At 47.1% G+C, this 24,524-nt stretch overlaps 1 protein-coding gene across 2 annotated transcripts in view; it reads left to right on the top strand.

Annotated features, from left to right (window-relative positions):
* LOC139056980 (uncharacterized) overlaps window positions 1–24,524 on the top strand; it is a 227,560-nt gene that overhangs the window by 167,811 nt on the left and 35,225 nt on the right. For both annotated transcript variants that reach the window (XM_070534767.1, XM_070534766.1), the window contains exons 5-6: window positions 9,923–10,026; window positions 15,488–15,567. In XM_070534767.1, the coding sequence (XP_070390868.1) occupies window positions 9,923–10,026; window positions 15,488–15,567 (184 nt within the window). The remainder of the gene's footprint in view (window positions 1–9,922; window positions 10,027–15,487; window positions 15,568–24,524) is intronic.

Genomic DNA, 24,524 nt, shown 5'->3' with positions numbered 1-24,524 from the left:
TTCTTTATAATAGAGTAAATATACCCTTGAACTTCTTGGATATTTCGCCTTACATCTTCAAGAATTGAGAGCCACACAGAGTCTGATATGCCATCATAGGTATAATCAAGGCCTAAAATACGAAGAGAATTGCTCTTTTGGAGACTGAAAAATGGACTTAAACGTGCCTGCGGTGAACCAATGAACAATTAACTACATTTTGAAAAATTTACCACAGCACCTGAAATATTTTCGTAATCAATGAAAATTCGAAGGCTACGGGTTAAGCTATCTTCATTCCTGAGATATAATGTGATGTCACCAGTGAAGGCTGTCACCTTCACATCACCGCTGGAAGGCAGTGCGTGACCGCATACGTAAGGGTCTCTCACTACTGAGCGCAGAAATGGCTCAAGGCTGAGAAGAAATAGTACTAGGGATAGAGTGCACCCTGGACGAAGGCCACGATTAACGACAAATGGTGCACTTTTATGACCATCAAGGAAGAATGTACTTCGGATATTTGAATAAGCATTCCGAATGTGTTCAACAAAATTTGACGAAAAGCAGAACGAGGTGAGTACACTAAATATCTACCTATGTTCAAGGCGATCGAATGCGCTTTCTTGATCTAGTGAAACTAAGAGACCACGTGCTGACCTGGTCACCGTGTAGGTCATTATGTCATGCGTAACGAACGAAAGACTGTGTAGTTCTCTGCCAGAGACCGAGCATGCATGATGGTGTCCTAGTAAGGAAGGCATCAGGCTTCCCAAACGCAGGGTGACAGTAGTTGTGAAGGTTTTGTAGTTAACGTTGAGAGAAGCGCGATTGGCCTTCATTCCTCTCGACGAACTGCTGATGGATCGTGCTTAGCTATCAGCACAATACGGCCGTCGCAAAAACTGGACGGAAATTAAAGGTTCTCAAAATAGCGGCTGATATCACATACGAAAGCGGCACCAATATCTTCCCTGAACGTCAGATAAAACTCAACGGATAACCCGACTGGCCCTGGAGCCAAGCCACGCTTCATGAAAAATAATGTTGCCTTAACTTCAGCCGGTGATTGTCGTGCACAAAGACGGTCAGCTGCCGCAGGTGGAACCTGAGGCAGCCGACTAAGCATTGCACGAAATCCTCGAAAGCCAGAATCTATTTGCATAGTAGTACGCGGCATGTTTTCAAAATGCGTCAAAAACAGCGAATGATCACGCGTGGGAGGCGACGTAACGGAAAGTGCTCTTGAGGCCGTAGAACCGAATGCATTCGCCTGTCTAAAAAGCGAGTTTCTTGCAAACCGCAGAACTTCAGGGTGTGCACACGGATTACGTCTGCATCGCCAACCAGCACCTGACAAAGACGACGCTGCGATGAGACGTTGGAAACACTTCCGTAGCGCACGCTGCCATGACCGCATCAACGCCATCACTAGATTAACCCGAAATGCAATACAGAACTTCGTTGCAGTATCCGCAAAATCTTCCAGCATACGTTGTCTGAGTGCACGTCCTTCAACTGAACGATGCAGACGCCACGGCACCTTCAACGCGTCACGTGACACTGGGTCAGATCTAGAAACAGACGCGTGCAAGACTCTTCACAAAAAGAGCGTTAGCGCGCGTGATGTAGAACGCGAATGTCTAGCGCTAAAGTTTTACTGATGAGGAAGTAGGGAAGCGAATTTCGAGTTTAACTATTATGTGGTCGGAAAGGTAAACAGGGGATGAAGGTAATGTTGTCACATCAGATCGGGTGACATACCGAGCTAAATATCTTGGCGAATAGGTACGTTCTAACCTGCTTGACGACACGCCGCGTCACCACGTCTAGGCAGCTAAAGAACCGTAAAAGGATCGGGCTGTATCCAGCAACGAAACGTGCTAGACAAGGTGACGCAACTCCCGTGCCTTCCAATCAGGGTGACCCCAACCCGGGCCTTGCGCATCTGCTAGGCTGTCCGAGACACAGTAAAAATCCTCAACAGGCACCACATGACAAACTTCCAGGAAATACACGTCCAGGCCACGAAAATATCGTTGGACTTAATGGCCTGCGAGGGTCCATATATCCACAAGATTCGTAACCTATATAATATAGTACGCCCTGAAATGCCAATATTTGCGCTGTCCCATCAAAGAAGACATGACGATCTCAAGAGAGAGTTCTGTTGATCAGCTTGATGTTGCGAATGAGAAAAAACAGTCTAGGTTGAAAGTGCTTTTGAAAGCAAGAACATGTCCAATTGTGAAAAAAATTCTTTCTTGCAAACGCAGTATATCACATTTTTTTTTGCGCGGACCACGCTGATAATTTGGGCTTGTTTTGCAGGACTTCGGAACGCTTGTGCGTTTAAATAAGTAATGTTCAAGGTGCCCTCCCTATTTAATTAAAAGTATCACCAAACTGACCTGGTCGTGTTCTCCAAGTTGGCGCCCCGGGAATAAGTCCGGGGGTGATGCAGTGCACACGTCACTTCTTTGACGCTCTCGAAGAAGGCCGAGATTTTTCGGGCCTCTGTAACTCTGCACTGCGATCCGGGCCGCCATCCGAGCCAGAAGCTTACGCATGGAAACAATTCACGTCTCGTGGGGCCGCCATTTCTATGTCGAGTTCATCCAGGCTTGGCGAGAATTCAACGCTGATGTCAATTCCGAGGCTGAAGCTGTTCTCTGATGAGGAAGATGTCGGTAGCGGTAGGACGGCGGGATTGATTTCGTCGTCGCCGAAAACTTCGGCAGCCGCGGGCTCATTCACATGTACCGGATGCGGCGTTGTAGGCGATTTAACTGAGGCGGGTGAAGCCACAGCAGATTTCGTGGTTGTATCGACCATAGTAATCGCAAGATCAGGTGTTTTGTCTGTATCTAAAGCCTCGCCGCAATGAGGAGGACTGACAGAAGCAGCCGAAGTGGAGGCGCTGTCGGCCACTGCATGCGTGACCTGCTCTGCTTGGAAGGCCAGCGAACATTGCGTGTTGCGATTCGCCACGTCACGGTTTTCTTTTTCAGTAGAAAAGGCCGGCGAACATGGCTGCACACCTCTTATTTTTCATTTTTCGATGCTGGTTGAATGGCGTCAGGGCAGTTTCTTTGCTCAATGCGTGAAGCGCAGTCGCAACTGCAACTGACGCCGGCGGTAAGGGTGGAAAGACTCCAGCAGCAGCGTCCGAGTATAAACGCCACTCAGTTCACGCGACCGTAGGGTGACCATCCCCGTAACGCCGACAAGGACGGTCACATGCGTCACTTTCTTGGGCATGGACACCACAACAGCCAGAGAACGCTGCGGTGCACTGTGCACGGTAGTGGTCGCTAGAGCCGCGCCGACGACACACGCGTTGCAAGCCGTGGTAGTCAAACGTCTCACGATGTCCAGAGACTGGCCGATAATTGCGGACCGCGGTTGTAGTACTCACTTCCTTACGAACGAAGCGTGTACCCGTGAGCACGCCACGTCGTCCGCTCATAAGACCGCCGTTGACAGATAGAACCTTGTCGTATGGTGATAGTGCCTGCTTGACGACATCGGAACGAAGGACGGCAAAAAGAGGCAGGTTACGTTGGTGACTTGCAGGCTGACGGGAACGACAGGACAACACTCGCCATTATTCAAAGGACTAGCGCAATATAGCAGGGACAAAGTCAGAGAAGGCGACAGGACGAGCGCTCGTCCTGTTGTCTTTGCTGTCTTTGTCCCCGCTATTTTGCGCTAGTCTTGAATAATGAGGACACACCAACTAGCCCAGTTTTTTGCCTTGATCAACGCTCGCCACCGATGACAAGGCAGCCAGCATCGACGATTAGAGTCGTCCAAGCCATGCTTTTGACGGTGACTTGGAGGTTGAAGCCTCCCATGGAGAACCATTGAGGCCGTCGCGTCGACGACGGTCTCGGTACCATTTTCCGTACAACGTCGAAGACGTGGGCCTTCGAGGGAGTACTCGATGCTCTAGGCGCCATGGCATAAGAGATGGACGTCCCCGACGTGGAACACGCAGGGACGTCAGCAGAAACTCTTAACTGTTGTTCTGTTCTTCTTCTTTCCTGGGCAGTAAAAGCTGATGATCCCTTCAGCAGGGAAAAGCTGCGATCACGGTCATTTGCCTTGCTTCTGCCGCTTCGCACTTAGTATCTTGATTCTCGCTTTGCAAGCAAACTTAGGATTCAGCGTTCTTCAAGGTGAGGTATGCAATGCTGTTTTGGTTTGATTTGGATGGTTCTGATGCTAGGTTTGAGTTTCTTCTTTACTGAAACGTATTCTGCCCGTTGAGCTGCATGGGTGATTTCAGTGGATGCATGCACTATTCGCTTCAGTTTGCTGGGTGTTGGTAGCCCCTGCCTTAAGAGGGTATGAGCCATTGCATTTTGCTTGCTTATGGGGGTATGAGCTATTGCTAACGAGGTGTATGAGCCGTTGGAATGAATGAATGAACTTTATTCCCCTTTTAAGAAAGGGGAGGAGCCGGGGGGGAGAGAGGGAGGTCTAAGTAGTCCAGTCCCAGCAGGCGTCCATCACCACATTATGTGGCTAGAAGTCCGTCTACCAGTCGTGGCAGGCCTCCGCTACCTCCTCAGCCCACCTCAGGACTCGGTCCTGTAGGGTGGGATCGGAGCTGCGCAGGGCAGTCTCCCACAGCTCCTCGCTACTAATTAATGGTTTGAGCTCGCGGGGGGGGGGGGGAGTTTTGATGGCGCATTGCCACATGATATGGGAGAGATCTGCTATGGGGACGGGGCAAAAGCGACACTTTGGTGTCGGGTATGTGGCGGGAAAGAATAAGTGCAAAGTGCGCGGGGTAAGAAAAGTGCGAGTTTGTAGTTGTCGCCACAGTATTTCTCTTTGGCGCGTTCTAGACACAGAGAGAGGTGGATACAATAGGCGTTGATTTCTGTAATGTGTGCAAATTTCATGGAATGTGACGAGTGTGTCTTTATTGGTGTGTTGTTGGGAGTCATTGGGTTTTAGAGTTAGGGCCATATTTGCGGCCACTCGGTCCGTGAATCCTCGAGCAGGGGCATGTGCCATTTCGTTGCCATGGAGTCCTTGATGTGCTGGAGCCCATACGAGAGCGATGTCCTTTTCTGGTGGGTGAGCTACAAGCAGAGAGTGCGCGAGGTTGTTAATGTAGCCGCTACTGAAGTTCCGGATAGCAGTCTTAGAGTCACTAATAATGACGTCGCAATCGGGTAGCCCCGATGCAAGTGCAATGGCGGCCTCTTCCGCGTCACCCACCGAGGTGGTCTTGACTGATGCTGAACAAACATTGTTTCCCTGCTTGTCTACGACCGCGACAGCATAACGATGGTTAGGGGTGTAGGCTGCAGCGTCCACATAGTACAGTCCTTCAGCCTGTCCATAGCTGCGTTGTGGTGCGTTGGCTCGATGTTTGCGGCGTTTGACGTGAAATTCGGGGTGCATGTTTCTGGGTAGGGGCTGGATGTGGTATTGGCCATGTATGTTCGGAGGAAGTTGATGTCGCCTGCTCTCGTTGAATGGTGGAGCACGATGAAGTTGTCTCAGGATCTCACGCCCAGCTTCAGTTGTGGTGAGTATATGGTATTGTGATGATAGATGGGCTTCGGTTAATTCTTGAAGGGTATTTAGTGTGGCGGTGGCCATCACCCTTTGTGTAGATGCTCTAATTGGCACACCAAGAGCGACTTTGTGTATTTTGCGAATCAAGCAATTCACAGTATCCTCTTCCTGCCTAGAGAGTGAGAGATATGGTAGTGCGAAGGTGATTTTGCTTAAGACAAAGGCCTTGATTAGCTGAATTAGTTCCTTCTTTCGAAGCCCTCCGTGTTTGTTGGAGATCCTCCCTATCAGGCGGAGCGTATTATCTACCGTTGTTTGCAGTGTTTCCAAGGTATGCTGATTTGCTCGGTTGCATTGGAGGTGTAATCCTAGGACCCTTATCCTGTCTACTTGGGGTATAGGGTGCCCTTCAATCGTGAGCTGGATATTCGGGGGTGAACTCCTGAAGCGTCTTGTGGGGCGTAGAAGGAGAAGCTGTGATTTGGTGGGGGAGCACCTGAGATTCAACTCGTGACCCACTTGCTCGACCTGATCAAATGCGGCTTGGAGGGTGTCTTGGATGTGCCCGTCAGAACCTCCGGTCATCCACAGCGTAATATCATCCGCGTACAGTGTGAATCGGAGGTCAGGAATCTTCATGAGAGTGAAAGCTAAAGGTCTCATAGCCAAATTGAAGAGGAGGGGAGAAAGTATTGCCCCTTGGGGCGTGCCAGTGCTTCCTAAACTTATTTGGCCAGATTGTTCGCTGCCTAATTGTAGCGTCGCAGTGCGCTTCGTGAGGAAGCTGCGTATATAGCTGTAGATTCGCTCCCCGCAGTTTATACTGCTAAGTTCGCGTAGTATGGCCAAGTGGGACACGTTGTTGAAGGCGCCTTTGAGGTCGAGGCCGAGCGACGCTTGTGTGTCACGTGCGTCGCTCGGTTCGATAATGTCTTCTTTGAGCCTTAGCATGACATCCTGACAAGAAAGAGATTTGCGGAAGCCTGTCATTTCCGAAGGGAACAAGTGATTATGTTCGATGTATTTGGAGAGGCGTAGGTGGATTACGTGCTCCAAGATCTTCCCTATGCATGAAGTCAGAGAAATTGGACGGAAGTTATCAATGTGAATTGCCTTATTCGGCTTTGGAATGAAGATAACTTTGGCTGCTTTCCATTGTTGGGGTATCTCTCCCTCTTCGAGACAGTGGTTGTAATACTCGTTGAGTTTGCTTATGGATAGCTCATCGAGGTTTCGAAGTGTTTTATTAATCACAGAGTCTGGGCCTGGTGCCGTGGTGGTTCGCACTTGGTTAAGGGCATGTCGAACCTCCGCTTCTGTGATGGGGCTGCAAAGCTCCTCATTGGGTTCACCAGCATAGTCAGGCATGGGTATTTGCGTAGAAGGGGGCATATGTTTGGAAGCCAGGTTGCTGAACATGGTCGGCAGGTCGGCTGCATGTTCATGCAACAGTTTATTCATCTGGTGGTTGTTGTGCGTCCTAGACTTGGTGGGGTCAAGCAGGTGCCGGAGCAGTTGCCCGGTCGTTTTAGTGCTGAGAGTACCATGCGCTCCTTCGCAAACCTGAGTCCATTGCTGCGCCGCCAATTTGATAGCATATTGTTGGATCTGATAGTCTAATTTGGCGATTCGGATTCGGAGTTTACGATTGTAACGTGCTGTTAGCCATTTCCGAAGTAAAGTTTGCTTCGCTTCCCACATGTGTAGTAGCTTGGAGTCAATTGGGGCCAAGGGTGTGTCTAGCGGGAGAGTGGTGGTATGGGCCTCTACGTCTGCTTGCAAGGCGTTCGCCCATTGATCAATGTCGGTAATGGTTTCTTCATTAGTGTTGCAGCGAGATTTCCTTAATTCTGTCCAATTCGTAAGCCTTATGGTTTCGTGGCTAATGGTCTGTGCTTAAAATCTACACGGAGTTCAAGGATGTAATGGTCGCTTCCCAAGTTGTTTTGAAGGTTTTGCCACGTCGCCTGAGTGATGCGGTGAGTTAAGGTGAGGTCGGGGGATGTATCCCTATTGACGCTATTTCCTAGCCCGGTAGGAAGAGTGAAGTCATTGTAGATGGTGAAACTTTGATTTTGTATGTGCTGCCATAGAGCTCTTCCCTTAGGAGTGGATGCGGAGTGGCCCCACATTTGATGGGAGGCATTGAAGTCGCCCGTTACGACTAGCGGCTGTAGAAATAGTGTTAGAGATACGCGCTTGTTGCGGAACCCCCTGCAGTTCCACTGCCAGATGACTAGACTACGGGCTGGCTTCATCATTATTGTCATTTTGAAGGACGGGAATTTGGGACGTCGCGGAGCGTCTTCTCCAGCCGTGGATTAGCTCTTGAAACCGGCAAAACTTCCAAGCCGTTGGAACTCTGCTTGCTTACGGGTGTAGGAGCCCTTGCTGACGATGATATTTTTGCACCACTTCACTAGACGCAGCGTATTTTAGTTATGAGCCATTGCAATGAACCACTTAAGGCATTCGTGCTAATAAATTACACTGTGCGCTTCTACATCTAAAACTACCATCTGAGCATGAGGCATGTCAACTGGGGGAGTCAAAATTTATTTTGGCCAGCTGATGACGTTTTTCTGTGCGCAAAGCATGCAAAACAAAGCAAGGCGCACAAGCATTCCTGCCTCCATCACATTTTCGAGTGGCAGTACCGCGGCGGGGAAATGAACCCGCCATCTAGTGCCGCACAGAGCCCAACATGAGGTCAACAATTCAATCCTGCGCCCCTTCGTAGTCGGCGCCCGTGACGGAAATGCAGCTGCTGTGGCGTTTTGCTGTTAACGAGTGTGATCGAGACAGGTGCATTTCACTGATGTATTGTGAAAGTGCCGTTGCGCGGTGCGTGACTATAGCCGATGAGCTGGCTTTCTTTTGTAGGCCTCATTACCACTATTGTTGCGCTCCGACGTGGCTGCTTAGCTCTGCGCTAAAACTCCAACATAGCATTGAAAAACAACTTTTAAAATGTAGTGCATAGCGGAAGCTGCTGGACAAGTAGGTGCATGATGAACTCCAAATAGGGGGTACCAGCGAAACACAAAGGACGCGCACACAAGGAAACAGCGTTAGACTCGGATGGACGCAGCAGACCATGTGTAGTGCATTTTCCTTGTGCGCGCGTCCTTTGTGTTTCGCTGGAACCCTCTTTTTCAAGTTCTTTCATATTTCTCTCATCGCCGGAAGATTCTTCCACTGAGACACAAAGACGACCAAGAAATATCGTGCAAGCTTACTTGTACCTTTCAGCATTAACAGGTTCGTTGCACTAAATTGAGCTCTATATTTAGGTGCCCAAATGCCAAAGGACTGTGCCGCCATCACCAAGAGGCTTTTGAAGGTTTAAGTACTCAGCACAGGCTCAATCTGCCGTATCCGTTCTGCTGGACACAGCTCGACGACACACGGTTAGACGTAAAGGATACAAACCGCAATTGCTCGGGTCCATTGTGTCGTAAACCAAGAAGCACCTGCTGACGCAGAGGCCCTAGTGGGGTGCCGTCTATTGTAGGCTTGTGGAATGATTCGACTTTGTTTATCCATTTTCTGCGAAAGCCTTAAGATAGCGTTGAATACAAAACATTCGGGCAGGTTACATTTGTTGGTCCGTGTCGTATGCATGTCAGCTGTCATGGTTTCCACTGGGTCTGATATGATGACGTTATAGTTGACAGCAAGACATTGCAGTAGGTCACATGTGAAATTAAAGTTTTTTGGTTGTAAAGAGAGGCGCCGGCGCAGCAAAGGGCGTAGGCGTAGTAGCTATTTCTTTTATTTGCAGATGACACGATCTAAATGCTGGAGACATGACTTCACACCATTTCACAACTGAAATAAACAATTTCTCTCATCTCACAGCAACCGTCTCTAAGTGGCCAGATGTAGGTGTTGGCTTCCGCAGATTGAGAGCTGCGTGATAGTCGTAATAGTGCAGCCTAACGCAGTGACGAGGTGTTTGATGATTCAGACAATACGCGGACTTGGTTTCTTCAATTTACTTAGGTGCCACTTCTGTCACAGCACGTAGGCGCAGACTCACGATGCGCTGTTGGCTATTAGTAATCTATAAGAGCGGAAAAACTATTTATGCAGAACATACCAAAATGTAGACGACTGAATAGGTTGTTTTAAGAGGTAATAATAATCATGCCATCGGAAGATGTGCGCCTAACTTAAATATTAGAAACCAGGTAAATGAGTACTTTCTGTATCACCACATAAATATCAACAAAAGTCTTCGTGGCGAGAGACGAAAAACGACCGAACGCCATGAGGCTCATGTTCCTTTATTGCGTCACATTTTTTTTTTCGCATTAGTAGTGTGGATAATATCAGCTAGGACTCACTGTGCATACCTCGATTTAAACCTGTCCATTCTCGATTTAAAAACTCTTTTGCGCAGGTGTTCACCACTGGGAGACCATGGTCGACGGCAAGATGGTGCACCTGTCGAAACACATTGGAGATGAGGAAGGCACAACAAAATTTCCGACAAGCACTGGACTCGTGAGTCATAATGCATAAGCTAGAATATCTTTGTCGATATTGGTAGTGAAGGTGATGCTTACACCGTTTATAGCTATTTGTCACGCAGGTCACTGGCCCGAATGCCAGGGCCAACGGAAAATATCAGGTGACAGAAAACTTGTACTGAGGCGCACAGTCTCTCTGACCGAACGGTGATTGAAGGCACAAAAAAAAAGAATTTCAGGAATTTAGGTACTTTGTCTTAATTGAAATGTACAATTTTAAGGAAAAGGGAAATGCAAGAACACAAAACGCTACTTCCCGCACGTTGGAGCGAAACTCGCACCTTCACCGTTACCTGCGCGATTCTCTACCAATTAAGCTATGGCGACGGCCGTAGCTCAGTGGCGACCCTATCCACGTTCTTGTTTATTTATGTATACGCAGCATAGATCTGGCCCTGGCCGTGTTAGCCAACGCCATTCGTGATCATGGTCGATCATGCGGCAGAATTTTTTTAACAATAGGCATGGCGTGGTGCACTAGCTGTAGGAGTAGCCAACTGGTCAGGTAAGCCTCGCGTGCTGCCTGAAGCCATTGATGCTGCCAGAGTCTAGATATTTTTTACCAATGAACGGGAAGGGCAAATAAATCTCAGTCTGCTTACTTTGACCGAATGATGGCCGCAACCTTAGCTAAACAGGTAATGGCCAAACAATGTGGGAGGTGTGGCATGAGCTGTCACTGGCGACAGGGCATCTTTTCGCCCACTCATATTATTGTGGTCATTGTATTTATTGTCTTTCATTAAAATCCCGCAAATTTCCCCGGTGTTTTCCTTCTTTTCGTTGTCTTGTGGTTCCACATTTCTTGTAGCGAAATATGAAGCCCCTCGTTTTAAATTTTTCTTGCAGCAAGTATACCTTGTATGTTGAATAGGGTGTAGCCATTCAACGTTCTTCTTTGCTGGTGCGCGTAAGAATTGCTGGGCAGTCTCCTCTATTGCTGGTTTCAATCTCGTAAAATTTCAACATTTGCGACACAATGAACCTCAGAAGGCAAAGCTTTGATAGAACGGCGATACGAGCACCGCAGTTTCTACTGAATGGCGTCAGACGCCTATCGTAATTGTGTTCCGCGCACTGAGTGGTAAGAAAATTGATTTAGGAAAATACACGCTCCAAATCTGGCTTCCAGAGCTCCGAATCAGCGGCTATGCTAGGTCGCATCAATTGAAGACATAGCTCTGGAGTGGTACGGACAAGAAAGACGACAGGACGTTCGCCTAAACCTAAACTTTAGTCCATGTCCTATCGTCTGCAAGTATGCAGACGACTTCTGCAAGTGATGCAGGTAACCAACTAGCCCGCAAATCCGCACTCTTTGATTTTATGCTAAGTTTCTCCGATGTCTTACATACTTCGCGTAGGATACCTACCCTGCTCATACGATCGAACGAATGGTTTCTGAGGTAATGCTCGAAATTAATTAATACATGAACAGTAAAAAATGGTATAACTGTTCACTCACATTGACCTTGGAATTGCGTGCGCTTTATTTTTAAATTATGGGATTTTGCATGCCAGAACCACGCTCTGATTGTGAGGCACGCTGTAGTGGGAGATTCCGAAAAAAATTGGACAACCCGGCGTTCTTTAACACGCACCTAAATCTCAGTACAAGTTTGTTCTCGCGTTTTGCCCCCACAGAAATGCGACTGCCGCGGCCGGGATCCGATTCTGCCATCTGCAGTGCTTAGCAGCCCGACACCACAGTCACTAAGCAACTGCGGCGAGTAGTGTCGGTGAGTGTGTGCGTGTGTACCCGACGGGATGAATTTGGTGTTGCGCTTCTAAGGTAAAGGGAATGGGATCGAATCCAGGTCACGGCGGCCGCGTTCCGATAGCTAGGAAATTCAGTAATGCCCCGTGTTGTTTATTGCGTACATGGTAAGGAAACCGAGGTGGTCCCAAATAATCCATTCCCGCCGTGCTTGCGCAGTGGCTATGGTGTTGCGCTGCTGAGCACGAGTCGCGCGATCGAATCCCGGCTACGGCTGCTGCATTTCGTTGGGGGCAAAAATACACTTGTACTTAAATTTAGGTGCGCGTTAAAAAACCTCAGGTGCTCCAAATTTCGGGAGACCTCCACTACGGGGTGCCTCATGATCAGAAAGTGGTTTTGGCATGTAAAACCTAACATTTAAATATATTATTCCGCAGTACCCCCCCTTTTTTTCGGCATCCCGTCATTTAAGCTGTTTCCTAAGTACGCGTTTGTACCAACAAGCCTGGCTAGCCACTTTTCTGAAGCTCATAATCACATCAATGTTTTGGCACGCCAAATGCGCGCATTTTTTCATATTATTTTTGTGTGTGTCCCTACGTCTCTGTGTGTGTGTGCGTATTTGTGTGTGTGTTTGTGTGTTGCACTTGCCCTTTACCCCTGCCATCGTATTTTTTCGTGACGTTCGCGTATTCATTCGAGCAAGGAACCAACAATGAACCAACAGCGGCGCTGCAGGGGCGTTATATGCGCGCGTCCCATAACATGTGGTCAAGTGTCCTGTGACTTTATCCAAGCAGGTACGCTGCTCCTCAACGAAGCGTTCACCGGGCTGCCGTCCCTGTGCCACCCCGCATCTCTGCCGCTGCTTCACTGCTTGTTTGCCACAGTGTTTGCAAGCTCCTCCGTCACGCATCACAGTTCTTCCACTACCGCTTAGCCTGCGGCTTTCTCTCGTGCCTCTTGAAGGTTCGCACATAATCCCTTGCGGTTTGCCGCGAAGTAATGTTATCGAAATTGTGTCCAACGATGAATGTTGCTTATTCGAGCACGGTATTGCAATCGGTTCCCTTTATTGAGCAAATTGAACTAGACAAAGAATCAAGAATATAATCTCCCAACACGGCTTTAATTTCCCCGAGAATAGTCAAGTGAACAACTTGCATGTTTAGGCCTCTCTAAATCACGCAACGTAATCTACTCGCCAGGGGCCAATTGAGAATGAAACTTTATAGCAGCGTGCGGTACTGATCTGTATTGTTAATCGTCATGTACTCAGAAAATGTTAAAGCTTCTTGGTGGGCGGGTTGGTGCATGGCCATATTAGAAAGAGCTGCGCGTATAAAAAGATGAACCAAGGAAACTGCGTTTTTTCCGTCTATTTAGTTTTCTCTTGTGTTCGTCCTTTTATACACACAACTCTTCCTAACGTAAGATACTCATAAAAACTTGTCATAACTCGTCGTAGTCAACTAACACACTCACATAAGAGAAGCGTACTTTTTAAATAAAGCGTACAGTTCAGTCGGTCTGCGTCTTCTCGGAAACAGTAGTACAACTGGCGGCTAGCGTTAGAATTTTCGCTGCCATCTAGTCCAGATTGCACGCCTGATTTTAAGCAAACAATTTCGCTTCGAAATGGAACGCGCAGGCAGACCGCTTCCTTGGTGTCATTTCCGCCAGCAAGCGCCGTGTCGTAAGATTTCGCGTTGATGTAGTTCGGCATAGCGTTGGGCACGTGCTTTGGGCTCCTTACATTTGCGCTCACGAGTTTACACGAAACATAAGAAAAAAACAACGTGGTGTACGTTGCAAGATGATTCTCAGTTTACTGGGACGTGCGCATGTAGCATTTCTAATAAAATCTGTGGCCGCTCCATCTCCTGCTCAGCAATGAACCATGATGAGTCGACATTGCATACTGACTACTGAGGAGAGACATATCGTAAAAAACTAAGCAATCATGCGTAGCGAACCAAAAGGGTATCACTAATTCTCCGTATTTGCTCCGCTGAAGCGCAAAATGAAGAGCCCCATAGTTGGTCACGCATTATATTCAAACTATGAGACAAGGTTGTTTTGAGCCCAAAGGAAAGCGCGAGAAAGCAGTTCTCCTGTAGCACTGTAAAGGATGTAATTCCTTCACATTTTTTTCTTGTCAGTTTAAGGCTGCACGCCAAGTTGAAGACGCAACCTTCTTTCTTTAAAAGGTTTCTTTTTGGCCTTTTGTCTGTTGTTTCTTTTTTCGGTAATTTAGTGTTCGACGAAGGGGTAAGCCAAAAAATTATTGATAACAGTTTACCCCTATCACAGATGTGATAGGCATAAGCTCTCACATTGGTGACACCCTACGCTTAAAACATGTTCTTTACGCTCTCTTGGCTTTTTAAGTGCTAAAATAAGTACAAGATTGTCTTCTCGTGTATGGATATGCACGGTAGCTTGCTCATTTGCGCAAGTAGCTACAATATCGCCAAGATGGGAGTGCGAAGGCGAAGGAAAGGAAGGTTCGTCCGGAATCAATCCGTGAGAGTTACCATGCACGAGAAACCAGGCGATAGCAGTCTTTCAAGAAATACCTTGCTGTTTGGTTATTGGTGTGCAAGGAGGGTGCAGTATTCTGGAATGAAAATGTACACTGGATGGAAGCAAATTTAAATCTTGGCACTGCGCCGAACGATGTTTTCCCATACCGAGCATTTCAAGGGTACGACTTGGACCTATTGATTCGCGTGTTTGCTCTATCTCAGGCTCTCAGTCACATCAGCAATGTCAAGAAACACACACTTGATAAGTTGAAACTAGTCAGAATAGAACATGGCCTTTGCACAACAAAAACTTCTCTTCAGCTTTACTGGTCACTTCAATGTGAGGGCATCCCGCTACAGTACCGATCGCTCAAAGAAGCTGGTGAAATAATGAGCCGTACCATAGCCTAAGTCATGCAGAAAGCAAGAACCAGAAGCATATAAACTACGAATCTGATTAATTTTACCTCTCCTGAATATTTATTCGAATTGGTGCAGGTGATAACTTTCTTAACACTTTCGCTAAACCAATGTTAAGCATCTGTTTCATTCGCGAATAAGCATATCTACTTTTCTTATAAAGAGTTTTCAAAGATGCTTTCATGCTTACTTCACATATCTGGCTGGCCAACAAACGTCCAGAAAGGTTTGATATGGCTTGATTTTTATATCCAGGATTGACAACTAAAAACATCTTTTTTTGTGCATTTTTCTTTCAGCTTTCCTCCCATCTCGTTAGTTTCGGTTCGTTGCTCAGATCATGTCGCTCATATGCTACTGCTAAAAATCATTTGAGAGCGAGCGCAATTTGAGTTCTAAATGCTGGCCTCACAACCACATCTGTTACAAATTTTTAAAAATGATAAATTGAGAAATTCTTGCATGTTATAAATAACACTTCAATTTACCTAAAAAGATGTTCAAGTTTACTAAGAATATTCTTGTGCTTTTTCTAAACAACTATTTTTTCTAGTAGGCATCCTGCCCTAAAAGGCAGCACAATGGATGATTCAAGTTCCTATTTATGGATTCAGTGGATGCTACAGTGCAGCTTTCATTGTCGCATAATCTTGCAACAGGTGGTCCGGCGTAGTACTCAAAGTTAATTACCGTTTTATTAAGTTCGTTCTCTAAATGTGCTGTCCCCATTGACATCTTTACAAGAAATCTTTATGCTATATTTACAGGATCCGTTTTTGAAACACTTTGTTTCGATGGAAGTCGGTACAGTAGCACACTACACCGGGGTATACAGCGGCACGAGCGAGTGAGTGCTTATGTGTGCATAAATGTTTTAATTTGCGACCACCGGTGTTTTGTGAATGTCGTCATTTACGCTATAATAGACGAATAATTGGCGCCAATGGGGCTTAGCATTAAGAACTGGTGCTAAGGTAACCTGATTATACATTTTCCCGCCTCATCATTAGCTCCTGAGGCATGTTCTCAAGTAACTTGTATTGTCTTGTTGCAAAATTTAGTTGCCTTTTTTTTAGCCTCACAGCGTAATTTTATACAGCCTTGCTTCGAACTTGGGAATAATGCGCCGCTCACATAGATTTCCTGCACTTGAGTGATCAATTTACTCACAGCGCCCATGCAAACTTCCCGCGTACATTATTTCTAACTAATAGGCATAAATGAAAAAAGTATTTTAGAATATTTATGCGCACCGCTGTGAACTATAAGCGAATCAGATTTCGTGAAAACTACCCACGCCGTAATGCCCTGTCAGTGACATGCGACACTTTGAACTGTTGCAGAAAGCTAGGTTTCTTCTTCTGCTGCTGCGGCTAGGTTTATATTAGCAATGAACAGCCATATTATTCTATATGACAAAACCTCGAGCAAATACAGTTAACCCCCGTTCACACAAAACTGTAAAAACAGTAAAACATTTAGATAAGCGGAGTATCTAAAAAGCGAAATCTTGAAAATAAAATCCCGTTGGTCACGCATGAACCCTTTCCAAAGTAGGCCTAGCAATATTTTCGTGAGCTGTCCCGTACATCTTCACCAGAGACTGCCATGGGGCGAAAACAGCACGCTAGAGACATAGTCAAGATGACTGACTCTAATACAATACTTGATGCCAATCATCCAAGAATAACCGTTTTTTTTGATATCCAAAAATCTAACACTGCTACCATGCATCATGACGAATTCCGGATAATTTAGCTTCGAGAACCGAAACTACCGAAGAGAGCAGTTGCCATACCTTTAACAGCCGCCCGCGAGTCAAGAGGCATTTACACCTCCCCGTCGCATGAGCACGAAGTGAGCGCCCTGTTCCAGCTGTGATCTCACTGAAACGCGTGGGCTGGCGTGCTGTCTTCTTTCGGCACAGCGAGTAGGCTGATCACGGCCGACCACGTGGCTATTCCCCGTGGGCTTTCGCAGTGCGAGCCGCAGCTAGCCCAGCGCCGGGAACGTGAATTCATCAATCGGTCACGTTAGTTTTCTTGCCATCCAAAGTTAACCACGGACGCAAGATTTTTCGTTTTATGGGGCATAATAAGTTTTGTCTTAAAGTGGCCCTGAGCAACCCCTCGAGCATGGTGAAATAACAAAGTCCGCAGGTAGCATGCACCGCTGCGAACTTCTCAGCCAAGTGTTGGTGCCGTCCGCACTGAGTGGTGCTCGCAAGCGGATCGCGAAGTCACCTTTCTTTCAAACGCCCTGTTTTTGACAGAAAGCGCTGTCCACACTTCCTTCTTGATGCTTTTATTACTCATCCCCTTAGACTGCTTCTATTGGCCGATAGCTGACATCGCGCTCCAGTCGGCTACATGGCGTACATACAGCCGCGGCCGCAGGGTGCTGCCCCGGGTCTACTGGTCAGGCGCACTGCATCTCGATGAGCCAATGGTCAGCGCGTCGTAGGCACAAAAGGCGGAAGTCGTGGCATCTCCAAAATCAAATTTGAACTGCCCGCCAGGGTGACATTTATAAGGCAGAGAATTGTGGGCACGCCTCACTGCGCCGTAGACTTCGCAGTCCAACGCATTGAAGTAGGAACTGGAAGCACAGCGGAGGCCGTGTTTGATTGCGAGCAAATTCGCTTCTACTGAACGCATTGAAGTACTTCTTGCGGAAAAGTGTTTCTGAAATAGCCTATATACAATTGAGATGCCTTTGTCCACTTCGATAAAGTGTGGCTCAGGGCCCCTTTAAAGGAATCCGACTTATAGGCCATAATAAAATCGTAGCGCGCAGCTGAGCAAGTGCGCGAGTGGTGATAGAAAGAAGGGGGCGAGATAAGCACGGCGGGGAGGGGGGGGGGGAAGGGGGTGTGGACCAGCGTAGCGACTGGCTTGGCTAGGAAGCTGCCGTGGAGTACAATGTTGACAAACATTTAAGTTTACCAGCGCAATTTGAAAATGCAAGCATGAGCACTTGCTTGTTTAAGTTATCACCTTAAGCTAAAAGTGCACCTTAATCAACCTTGCCATTATTTGTACCAACATTTATCCGCCTTAATTTAACTTATTCCACCAAAACTTATTTATTCCACTTTAATCCTGCTTCATCCTACTTGCCCTATTTTGCACCACCCTTAATCCACTTCAATCCACCTTGCTCTTGCCTGAATTAATTCAATCCACCTTATTCCACTCTAATCCACCATAACCTACTTTAATCCACTTTAATACACCTTGACTCTCATCGCTGTGATTCGCACCACCCTTAATCCACTGTAGTCCAACTCATTCCACCTTACCCAATCTTGTACGACGTTAAGCCACCGCAATCCACTTTTGTTCACCGTGTGAATTCGCAGTCTGAGCCGCAGAATGCGCAGTGCCGGGAACGTGACGTCATCACTTGGTCACGTGGGATTTGTTACTATCGGGTGACAAAGCTCGGATGCCAGACACCGGATTTTTGCATCATGGGGCATATCGGGCTTTCGCCTTCGAAAAAAGTTAGTGCAAGCGACAGTGTCGACACCACGCGGTTGGCCCTTTTCTGGTAGCCGCTATCGCGTTGCGCTACTGCAGACAAATTTGCGGAATCGATCCTCGACCGCGGCGAGCGCAACTGAATGGGTGCGAAACGCAAAAGCGCTCATGTTGTTCGGTTTAGTTGGAAAGCAGAGAACCCCACGGGGTTCAAATAAATGCGACATTCCCCACTGCGGCATGCTTTACACTATGTGCTGGTTTGCGCACTATAAATGCAAGAATTCAATTGAATTTTATTAGGCCGATTTCGTGGATGTGCTGATGACTACTAGTTTTAAAACAATTTGGTACCTGTAAGGGCCCTAACACTCACTCCGTACTCGACTACGATCGAGTGATTTGTTTCCCACCTTCGCTGCTCTCCGCTCTCATATCCACCAGCGTCCTTCTCTGGAAGATGGTACGTCAGAAATGTAACATTGGCACTGTTCTCTTGTTTAAAACGTATTAAACCTGCGCCACATATTCAACCAATACTCATCCATATATCCAACAATCTAAAGCTTTTTGCCCTAGTTAGGGGATGTACCGTTGTCGTCGCGGGGTGTCATGACAAGCCCGAAAAAACTTGGTTGCTCTTTGTAGGATACAAGGAGTAACTTAGCCGGCATTAAATTAAGCTTTATTCGTTATGTTACTATGAAGCAGGATATTTTAGGAAAAACGACCGCACTAATGAGTGCGTATAGTAAAATATGGCCCGCAGCAAAACATTTGCGGGTAATTTCCAACTAAAGAAAGCAAGAAAAGAACTTGTTTCCGAGCAACGCCCACGCTGCTCTTGTGGATTCACATGCTGGCAATTAATCATTGTGATTTTCGACATATGTGGTGACGCAGATAAGAATGGCGAGCCAAGTGGGGCGCCCGGAGCCGGAACCATGTGGCGCCTTAAGCAAGTTCATCCTTGGCTTTCGCAAAATAGTTTGAACGTCACTTGAAGAAATCATTTCCTGGCGCAGGAAAATTAGCTGTACTTGGTCTTGTTTCTCCAAAGCATGGCTTACTTACGACTGAGTTTAGGTTCAAGCTTTGGCCAAATTTTAGAAGCCGATGACGCTTACGGTACTGCGTACATCTGTTCGCGTTTACTGCTGCTGTTCTTGCCGCTTTGTTCAAAATTTAGTATCTGTTGCTACACACTTCGACAAATGTTTGCCCGTGAGTGATTTTTCTTTGCCTGGGCAGAAAAGTATGACGCTCCGTTCAATACCTAATTTAGGGGCGTTATAACGTAAACCTATTCCAAACCTTTCTATTGCAATTCTGCACTCAGTCCTCCATTATTGGAGAAGAGATTTTCAGGCCACCCCCCCCCCCCCCACTTCGCCTGTCTCTCACACGACGTCACAAAAACCGCGGTAACGCCTCATCTGATATGATGCGTGACGACTGATTATGCGGTAATTAGCCCGAACGAAAGAAAAATAATTATTTCTCATTCAATGCCTTTTCGTCATAATACTCTGCCAGTTGATCAAACGTTTTCGGGCTGCGTCCACATCGTCTATCTTCACGCGACGTCACAAAACGACGAGAACTCATAGCGTCAAAGTGACGTGTAGGCGTTAAGGACTCATTATTATGCCAAACAAAACTATTTTTTTTTCTGAATACCCGGAGGCTGCCCTGTTTCGAAAATAATAGAAGATGGCTGCCCACCGATTGCTCTGGCGCTAGATACTGGGGCGGCCGCGGAGCATGGATTTATCTGCGTAAGATAAACATTTTCCCGTGCTACTGTAACGTTATCGTGCCCTTTTGGCAGGTATGAGACATCACTTCGCCAACTATTCTTTGCTTAGGATGCGTCCTGGCGGAATTTTTACCGTTCCGTTGCACGCCACCACGATTTTCGACCATCCGCCGTAGGCTAAGTAAAAGGGAAGCGTATTATGACAGACGCCGGCACCACCCTCTTTAGCAGGATATCCACTTTCACTGTTCCGGCTCGGCTTCATCGAATCCCTCTTCAATTGAGTATGCGCCTCGCCTCTTGACAGCCAATTCGATAAAGAAATCTGCTCAATGTAGGCAATGCTATTCGCTTTGAAACGAAAAAAGAAAGTGACCTCCTGAGAAGCTGGAGTGCGTTCCATTGGGCTTCTCATAAAATTCTGAGGGCTATCGCCCGATGCTTGCATTGGTGGTTACGGAAGTTTTAAGTCAAGAGATTGGAATAAAACAGATTGTAATAAGTTTACGTTATATGACCCCAGTTCTCCACCCAACATTAATCACTGCTGAAATTCAAACTGACCACAGCAGCGTCGGTCACGCTGGAGTAATGGCGCAGCGTGAACATATGTTGGAGGAATACTTTTTTGTCGACCCGCAGTGCACTTTAATAGGGCTGAAGCAAGTGATGCCATGACCAAAATTGAGTGATTAGCCCGCTATTTTTGTCCAGCGAATTTGAGTCTACATTTACAGCCGGTATTTTAATGCGATATAAATTATGCGGACGCTCGGCGCTGTTGCGTATTCGGCGGATAAACGACCGCCTGCTGTCGAGGAACAATCTACAGGCACCAAAGCCCGGAAGGCAATGCCAGCTTGATCTCGTGGAACACGCTTTTTGGGCGGTTCCTGGCTAATCACAGAAGAGTGCACATAAAAAGTAATACTAGTTCCGTTCAATGTGGCAGTTGCAACCATGAACAGAAAGGAAGCACCAGAAATGGAATAGCTCCGCCAAAGCAAAGAAGATCAAAAGGCATTCATGTGGCTGAAACTTCTAAGTCAACTGTAGAGGACGAGCAGCAAACTGTAGGATTGGAATGTTCCGCAGCGCATGCCAGTTGAAACACTTTTGTTTGTTGTAAAATAGTGCTTGCCTGAGCTTGTTTGCTTCACATAGCAAGAATGATTTCCTGAAAAAAGCACTCAGAAATACACAACGAGCTACAATGTTGCTGGACGTCGCTAGGTTATTAAGTGAATGTCCAAATCCTTTTTTGACATTTTTTATACCATTTTGCAACCAATGGTGCTGTTTTCCTTGTCACGCCGATAATACGTTTACTTAGGGATATAGACCGTTCTTACAACTTAGCCTGTCTCTTTCTTTTCTTAGTAGGTCTGATGGTCAACAGATGGTCATGATGGCTCGGCTTCCGCAATGATCATAACATTGAAATTTGCGCGAAAATTCCTCTTTACACTTTTCTAAAACCTTGATGTGGTGTATTTTCATGCGCAATAGTAATGATGAAAATCAGATGTCCGGCGGGAGCTGCCTTCCAGAGATTCTGCTTGTGCTGTTGTCTCGTCAAGCAGACACCAGCTTGTTTGGTATATGCGCATCGTCAGTCACATGGGTAAAGGCATACCAAAGATTACCGTTCTTTTCAGGTAATGCATTGAATGCTGGGGTTTACGTGCCAAAACAACAATTTGATTTTGAGGCACGCCATAGTGGGGATTCTCGAATAATTTCGACCACAAAGAAAACTTAAACGTGCTCCCAACGCACTAGATAGCGGCGATTTTGCATTTAGCGCACATCAAAATGCTGTCGCCGAGGCCAAGACTCGATAATCATAACAGCTAAGCAACCTCGGCGGCTAATGTCCGGCAGTTTACTCCTCGCGGTTCTTTGTGCATTGTTCATTTTTTCTGCCATCGCTGACTAGTGCATACATTGAACACGCCTTGTTTGATCTTTACCACACCATACCGTGACGCCTTTTCTCCCAGATATGTTCTTTACTTTGTCGGTTAGGCTTGTACAGTCGCACGCTGTGTGGGCGCCCACACGGTGCCCCAGGCTGAAAGCGCCCCAAGATTACACAGCAGCGCCGACATACTAAAGTTTGGTTCCATTGATACCAGTAATCGGAATATTATTTCTTGTAGGTCGGCGTGGGTGTGCTGTTTCAGGCCTCCTGAACTACAGACACCATGTCGCAGCTCATATTGCGCGCGACTGTGCATACGGCACAATGGCAACTTTCTTTGTTGTCTGTCTAGCGTCTACTTCCTGTCGGAGCCTGCTGTTCCAGCGTCTCGAATTCTTATGCAGTGCTTCAGCCACAGCTATAAACAGGCCTTTGGGAGTAATTAGCGCTATTGAGCCTGGTGATCTGGTGAATGTAATTTTATTCTATACTCGATGACACCACTCATTTAGAACGGCTTGTATAACAATCGTCCCGATGGCTCGATGGCCCTTACCTTCGAAGAGAAACACAGTTCAAGCAGCACGAGACGCGCTCATGCAACGATTTCCTGCCATACAACCTCCACCATTCAGAGAGTGTTAAACGAGCCACCATGACAACGGTTTGGCATAGTTTCTCCCACTTCTTGGGGGCCATGAAACCTTTGAAAACTACGTGGGAGAACTAGGCAAAATCTGCAACCTATTCGCTGATAAAAGGCAAGGCTGCCACAACAAATTCAACGACGACTATGATACTCCGTATTGCTATATTGGAGCGCAGCTCTGTACGTGTTTTCTCCTTGAGCTATATTGAGTGGCACGGACAATATCCATCGTGCAGCAATTTTGTAACGGAGTGGAATATTCAGCAACTTCCTCGCTTGTAAGAAGATCGCGAGAGGCAGATTATGAGTGACGCATGGGCGCGATTCCCAGCAGCCGCCGAAGACAGACCTCTCCTTATACAGTGCTTTGTACCCATATATGATATCAGTATACCTACTCGCCGTATGCCTTATTGATGGCGTCATCGCTGAACAGATGTGGCGCGTTACACAGGCGTCATCTTGAAGAGATCGCCGCCACAGAACACGTCTTGCGCGGCACTACGGTTTTCTTCTCACGCTTTCGCCACGCCCACTGTCTCCGCTTTCCTCCTTGCGCTCTCTTTGTTATCGTCGTTTTTCCTCCCAGGGTGCGCTCCGTGCTCGCTCTCTCATCATTCGCTGTGCTCTTTTGCTCGGTGACCGCGAAGGACACCTAGGGACAGCGTCGTTTCACACAGGAACGGGAGGCAAAGAGCTGCGCTTTAGAATATAATACGGCACAACACATCTCGCGACGACTGTCGACGGTGAGGCGAATAGCAGTCGAGGAATGTAGCTACAGACAACATTCCTGAAGCCACGTTTCTTTGACACGTGTAGTGGTGCTTTTGAGATCTCTATTGCTTCGACTATATGACACATAGTCGGATATTGTCCCACTATGTTTCGGCAGTAACTTGCCAAGGTCGCACATGTACAGGCTCGTCCACTCTTAGGGTGAACACGGCTCACCGTGGCCGCGCTCCGCGGGGCGCCAGTGCGTCCGGCGCGGCGGCGCATCGAAGCGAAGCGGCGCAGGCGCACGCGGACCCAGGGGAGGTGCCTCTCGTCGTCTGCTACACCGCTGGAGCGCATCGCCGCCTGCTTTGCTGTACACTTCGCTAGACCCAGGTGACTGAGTGCCCGAGGCGGCATTGCGGGAAGGCGTACTTCACTAACTTTTGCATTTTCCAGCTGGTTCCGTCTACAGCTTGTGAACAGCCTGCTTAATCAATATACATAAACAGAAGCAAGCGTCTCACCACATAAGTCACTTAGCATGTTTTTCATATGTGATGAGGGTAAAAATAGTCATTTTTTCGCGCTCTTTATTGGGCTGGGGCCCTCTTATTTTACTTTCACAGCACTTGGTGTAGTGCATACCGAGAAACCTATTAGGCGCGCTCTTGGTTGGAGTCATCATGTGATGAGCCTAGCGCGCCGTTTCGCGCATGTCTTGATGCTAGAACGAATGTGCTTAATTGACTTAAGAAAACGACCGAAACCCGCTATAAATTTCGCAGAAAGTTAGAGAGCGATTGTTCAATCACGCATCATCATGTTCGCCATGGATTTTACCATTAAGGAGGGCAATACTATTACTTCGACAACAACTAAGAAGTGATACCCGCTGTTTCGCACTCTCTTATTGACGCTATAATGTCGCTGGTAGGAGAGCATGGAGTGCTTACGCGATGTAAAAAAGTGCTCTCCCCGGCATAGCAACTGATTTGGCGCCCATTTTTACTCCCCCTTTTCATCTTTCTACATCCTATAAAAAAAAACTAAATTCATTTTTGCTCTCACAGCTTGTGTAAAATCACCGAAGCGGTGCCGGTCCTCTGACGGCTACCTGATGCGAGATGTTGCATTCTCATTTTGAGGAACCATCGGTAAATTATTTGATTACATTGATTAGGTGATTAGGTGTTTTTGTTTTCTCCTTGGAATCAATGCACGCCGCATGCGAATGCTGTTTCCGTCCGTTTCGAATAGGTAATTAAAGTGG

Source organism: Dermacentor albipictus, chromosome 3 (assembly GCF_038994185.2).
Source record: "Dermacentor albipictus isolate Rhodes 1998 colony chromosome 3, USDA_Dalb.pri_finalv2, whole genome shotgun sequence".
NCBI lineage: Eukaryota > Metazoa > Arthropoda > Arachnida > Ixodida > Ixodidae > Dermacentor > Dermacentor albipictus.
The sequence above is the reverse complement of the archived record's forward strand: the minus strand, read 5'-3'. Positions and strand labels throughout refer to the sequence as shown.